General features: G+C 40.0%; 1 protein-coding gene across 4 annotated transcripts; it reads right to left on the reverse strand.

The window, feature by feature from the left end:
- Nucleotides 1–604: 604 nt before the first annotated feature.
- LOC148012767 (uncharacterized) lies at nt 605–2433 on the reverse strand. Of its 4 annotated transcripts, none has more exons than XM_087669103.1 (4): nt 2239–2433; nt 2111–2156; nt 1668–1874; nt 605–1529 (listed from the first exon to the last, which is right to left on the reverse strand). In XM_087669103.1, exons 2-4 carry the CDS (start codon nt 2138–2140, stop codon nt 828–830), a joined length of 939 nt encoding a protein of 312 aa, XP_087525229.1. In that variant the 5' UTR covers nt 2141–2156; nt 2239–2433; the 3' UTR covers nt 605–827. The 4 variants fall into 4 exon arrangements, with proteins under 4 accessions (XP_087525229.1, XP_087525228.1, XP_087525230.1 ...); XM_087669102.1 differs by having other exon boundaries at nt 2256–2432; XM_087669104.1 differs by having other exon boundaries at nt 1668–1928; nt 2256–2430.
- Between the last annotated feature and the right edge of the window lie 3607 nt (nt 2434–6040).

Consider the following 6040-nt stretch of genomic DNA (forward strand, 5'->3'; position numbering starts at 1 on the left):
ATAATAACTTGGCAGCGGCAATTACAACTCATTTTGGTAAGTGATTTAAGTAATCCCCATTTTGGCAAACCATTTAAATAATTTTCACTTTACCTTGAATCCTTGGCCCAAGATGTAGAATTGCTCATAGTAACCTAACTTAGCACTTTTAATAAGTGAATATTGTCATATTATATATGGATAAATCTGGTATTTTTACAAGTAAATATTATCATGTGAATTGTGTATTTAATGGTTCGCCGGATATATTGTACAATAGAAACTATTGTATGTTAAATTAGCTTGGCTCAATTTTGTAGATTGAATGTAAGCCTTATTTAATGACTCAGCATTATACCCTCACTTTTTACCTCCTTTGTAGATTGCTTAGTATTACTATCGGTTCACCATGGGTGTACACCACGTTGCCTTCTACACCAACCATGCTATTGGATGGAAGTATATAAATTATTACAAATTATGGATCTATGTATGCACACATGCAGAGAGTAAAATTTAGGACAGGATATGCTTATAGTTATCAATTGAATTCAGGACTTGCCCCTAATGAATGTGCAAGTATGAGAGAGAGAGAGAGAGAGAGAGAGAGAGGGAGGGAGAGAGAGAGAGAGAGAGAGAGAGAGAGAGAGAGAGTTGAAGCCCTGTACATGGCATGCTTTAAAATCCTCAGACGCTAGATCAGTTCTCCTAGCATATTTCTCCCAGCCCTATTTTATGTACATTGTATAAACCTTCATGTGCACTTGCAAGTGCACCCAAAACACACACACACACACACAATGATGTACCATCCTCTTCCTCTACCTGCACAGTAAACAACTGCATTCTTATTCAGCACTTATGATGTTTCTCCTGTACTTTGAGCTGTGTGGCCCTCCCCTTGGACTTTGAAACAGTACTCTCGGTGAAGGAGGCGCAGCCCGTGGTGAAATCGCGGCCGAGCCCATGATCCAACCTGAGTCTATCATCTCAAGTACATCACTCATCACATCTTCCTGTCTGGTCTCCTCCTCTCTTCCACCACCTGGCTCTTCCTCTGTCCCTCCAGTAGTGGGTTCTGGCTTGACCTCCTGTTCCTGCTCCTTGATGATTTCTGGCTTGGTCTCCTGCTCCTGTTGGCTCAAAGGGGAAGAATCTACTGCTGCCTTTTGGCCATTGCTTTTGGCAATGTCCTCCTCTGCCACATGCATGCGCTTCGCCTCTACTTGAACATAGTCTTCTTCATCCTTAGATGGTAGATAAACCCTCTTGTCTTGAACTTGACTCTGCTTAACTAGCCAATCTGAGACTGCCCTTACAAGAGGCACAGAAACCGTGCACACAAGTGGTGTGATAAGGTTTAGCAGAGGGATCCGGTTAGCCACATCAATGACTTTCTGCATATTCTCCCTTAGGATTGCTTCGTATGTTACCCATAGATCTGCCAAGCTCCCAACGAGCCCTCGTCTATGCAGCGATGACAGGACCGAAAGCAAGCTTTCAGCTGAGCATAGGATCCATCCTTCAACATAGGTACCTACAGTATAAATCTGTTGTACACATAATGATCTCAAAATATGTGCGCAGCAATTACAATGCATAATATGTGCACCCCAATCACAATGCATAATCTTAAAGGATGTCTTATAAAGTAATGATTAATGAAGGTTTCAGCTTGAAGGGTCCACCTGGTTATCAACTACAGACAGAAATTTCAGCGTTGTCCTTTCAGCAGCATCAACCAAAGGATGGATCCATGGACCCATAGTCTTAACAATAAACCCCACAGGGAAAGGCAAATAACTGATCTTGTCAAAGCAAGAGTCTGTGAATCTTATCAGAAATGATGCAGCCCCTCCAAACAGGGCTTTTTCTTCATCTTCAATGTAATCAGCCTGCCATGACTAACACCAGATTTTCACATGCCCTCCCAATTCTCTTAGAGCTTACTGTCATTTGATCATGTGCAGTAATCACATAAAATAACCGGCAAGAAGAATGCTTACTTCTTAATCAAATCAGTTTAATCCTCACAACTGATTGCAGTATTAAGTAATGTTATCAAAGCATGAAATGAATCACAAAGCTTTGCTTGTCTAGATGGCAAAAGAGAGAACACAAAATTACCTACTTTGTAAGAGAGATGCTTGTCTGAATCCATTGGGCTTGCTCAGAGACTGGCAAACACAGGCAAGCAAAGGTTAAAACAATGAGAACAGTATAAAGAAATTAGCACTGTGGGAGAGAGGAAAATCTCACAGCAACAAGCAAATTACGTGAGAAAGGAGCTTTCCCAAGGAGCCAAGCTACTGCATCGGCAGCATTATGGCAGCCAATGATCAGCAGAAGGTCCAAGAATGGCCGCCGACCCAGTACTAGCATCAGAAAGACGGTTGGCCATCTAGGCTACCCAAAGATAGCCCCCTCCCCCTCCCTCAAGGCACAATCATCCAATAATTGCACCTTCTAAATTGAGGAAGCTCAAGAAACCGACGCAAACCAATGGAGTGTAAGCATCGCTAGCGTACTGCACCACACATGCCATGTCCACCATCCTTATTTAAGCCATGCATTATTGATACCTTTCACCTTGATTAAAGTCCCATTTACACTGTCATCATCAGGCCGTATGCCCTACTAGTTGGACTTGATAAGCCATTGCCATCACAAGAACATGTCACAAGTAAACAAAATCATGATTAGTGCATGTAGCCCAAGTTAGATCATTTCTATTTGTCACAAAGTAAGCACCTGAATGACAAGAGAATCACACACCATGCCCTTGATCCCAAAAGGGGATCATGTTGATCGTGTGACTTGCTAGCCTAGTGCCTTGCAAGCCCCCTAAGCCACGCTAGGCGTGGCATTGCATCATTTTGAAGCTTGGAAGGTTGTGCCTCACTCACTTTGCATACTACACTACTACTATAAAAATTCCAAGCAAACATGTTTTGCATGATATGATATCACACACAACATTACATTTTTGCATGGCAAGTGTAAATCTACCTTGTGATGGCTTGATCACTTCATTAGAAACTCGCAATTGCCAACAACCAACCTTCTCAAGTGTGCACTTTAAATATGAGTGACTCTTTGAACTAGACCACCCCACAATCCCTAGAATGTATGTGCGTGCATACATATATGAGAATTGTAGGTAGCTACATTGTAAAGAGGATCCATCTTTGTACATGCTTGTGTATTTGTGTAGCGTGGGGTTTTGTGTGGAGAAATAAAGAAAGAAATGTTAATGTTTGCAAAAGACTAACATGGCCTATGAGACCTAATCACAAAGTACAATTGAAGTGGTATCTTATCACAAAGTACAATTACAGTATGACTAGAAATGAAAAACAAATTGTAGAACCTATGATGAAAAGAAGATGGAAAACTAATTTAGGTATCAGCAATCCCAAATGGTCATCTTAAGATCTCCCTCATATGGTTGCAACTAGGGCTCTAGCATAGGATGGGTTAAGTATCTCAATGAGTCTCTCCTGTGGCGGGCAATAATGACTCCAATCTATCAATAATAGGGGCAATGGGGCCATTGTCCTAAGGTTTGAGGACACCTCGCATGACATAGGGCTATGGCTTGCTCCAAAGACAGGGCCTCCTAGTGTGTTTATATAATTCTCCATCTCAACAACGTATAGGCCAAACAATGTGGGTGATAGTGGGCACCCTTGTTTCATCCCAGTAGTGTCCATCACTATGTTTGACAAACCTCTTAATGTGCACATTCTGCCCATCACTAATTCATACAAAGCATATACACCCCATTGCAGCTCCTCTACGACTCTAATATCTTCCAATCTCATCATGAGTCGAGCTCATGGTACAATGTTAAAGGCTTTGCAAAAGTCCACAAAACAACAATACATTCTCTTCTTATGTGCTTATCCCTCCTCTATGAGAACCCTATTTATAAGTGCATGGTCCAAAGTATTATATCCCTTCCAAAACTAGCTTGGCTTGTGTCAATGTTTCTTTACCCAATGACTCAACTCTGCTCAACAATCAAAAAATATATCTTGGCCAAATAGTGGTCTTGATCGTGGAATAGTCACTAGGGATAATGGGATCTCTAGTTTTAAACAATGGCACAATAGGATGATCAATCTACCTTTTAATGAATTTCTCATAGATGGCCATGTTTAATATAGGAGAAGAGTAGGGAAAATAGAGAGAGGAGACAACAAGGAGAAAATAGAGTAGAGAGGAGGAGAGAGTGTCACACTACATAGAGCATCATGTTTCAAGCCAAGCAAGAGTACAATATGTCATTATTAATGAAGATGGATTGTATCTTTGGATTGCGCTAGGATCACCATCGACAATGTGTGATGAAGTAGTTGCACTATTATTTGGTAATATAAAGCATGAGGTAATTGTTTTAGCTGCATTATCATTTTACAATGTAAATTCAAGAGTTAGGCTTGCTTCCATGCAAATTATCTTAACAATGGTAGAATTCGAAGGCAAGTGAAATTTTTTTTTTTAGTTTCACCTTGGGATGGCTCATACACATATTGAAAGCATGCCAATAAAATAAGAATGGTCATGTGGGCACAAAAACGGGCTAGATGCCCAAGGAAAAGGTGGAAATCCTAGCCCTAAGACCTATATATAATGGATGAAAAATTCCACAAACTTTGGTCTATGCAATGCATGCAATAGAAAAGGGAAAAACCCGTACAGTTGAATTCAATGATTCATGGAAGAGTATTTATGAGATGAATGATTGGGATGCACTAGTAGAATTTTTTCTACCTATATGCATCTTGCAAGATGATGGTATAATGATGTGATCATGGAAGAGAAAAGAGAGAGGGATGATAGTAATCCTAGTTCATAAAATAGGCTCACCAAAGGGAGTGGTAGGTCATATTCAAATTAACCACCTTCTACACCTTCTATTTGTTGGGGGTTAAAGACCACTTGTGCCTAGCTGCTTACATTTACTTGTATACAAACCCACACACCTATACACTATAGGTGGTGGGTGCCCATCACTATCACTTTATTTGTTATTCTTTTAGTGACAAATAGAATAAGGGAAGGTAGGTCACACATTGTGAATGTTGGAGTTTTCACACATCAGTCTCTCTTCTTGCTTGAACCTCCATAGATCTTGCACCCTTTTTGCTTCCATCTTCCACTCATCCTTTCAACTGGTATCAAAATGGGCATTCAAGGAGCCTCATCATCACTTGCTTTAGCCTAGGAAGAGAGCTTGACTTACAAATTTCATGGCAGCCCCATTTCAGTCCATTGGAGATATGCATTGGCTTCCCTAACTTCAACACTTATTCCAACTTGGTTGAAGAGCTTCCTGGGGCTTAGCTAAGTCTTTTTGAGTGCTTACTGAGCTGAGAAATAGCCATTCTATCCAGTTTTGAGTCAATGTAGAGCATGCTACAGAAGCTATTAATAGCCATGGCATCTTGAGAGTACTTTCATATTTTGGCCATAACTTTTGCATATGATATTAGATTGAGGTGTTCTATAGCTAAAAATGAAGGGTGTGACAATAATTACATATTTGAGCACCCTAGAGTTGATTCTATGCAGATTTTAGTTCTCTATTTTACACAAAATAGAACAAATCCAGTCTGGTGCGCTACAAGCTTACAGGTTATAGATCTTTATGTATTACATGTATACATACAATTAAAGTCTTCCATATTCTTATGTTAATGCTTGTTATTGATATTTATGCTTGATTATGTTTATGGTGACCTTTGAAGCTTGGATTTTAGCTCCATTGGATGTATTTGGGTGTTAGCCATTTGCTGCAATGATTCTAATTCACTTGTGGGTTGAAGACATACTAGATGTGTATGCTCTCAAATGTGTCATTGATGCACTTGGGCTTCACGAATGTTATATGCTTGATGCATTGAGCCTTATCGTGATCTATAACATTTTGGATTTTCTTCTAGTAGGAGACTTTTGCATTTACTTTGTAGAGTTTGGCTCTTTAGAGATAGTGGGAGTCTCTTGCTTGTGTACATGATCCATTGATATACACATACATTGTTCTTGCAAATATTGA

The sequence above is a fragment of the Lygodium microphyllum genome, chromosome 27, assembly GCF_053477565.2.
Source record: "Lygodium microphyllum isolate KBCC chromosome 27, Lygodium_microphyllum_v1.1.10, whole genome shotgun sequence".
Classification (NCBI taxonomy): Eukaryota; Viridiplantae; Streptophyta; class Polypodiopsida; order Schizaeales; family Lygodiaceae; genus Lygodium; species Lygodium microphyllum.

What these genes read in the sequence shown, in the direction of transcription:
- LOC148012767 (XM_087669103.1), bottom strand. Translation starts at nt 2,140, where the DNA reads ATGGATTCAGACAAGCATCTCTCTTACAAA. An exon ending in ACAAGCATCTCTCTTACAAA is followed by an intron (nt 1,875 to 2,110) that starts GTAGGTAATTTT and finishes TAGTCATGGCAG; the next exon opens with GCTGATTACATTGAAGATGA. An exon ending in TGTCTGTAGTTGATAACCAG is followed by an intron (nt 1,530 to 1,667) that starts GTGGACCCTTCA and finishes TGTGTACAACAG; the next exon opens with ATTTATACTGTAGGTACCTA.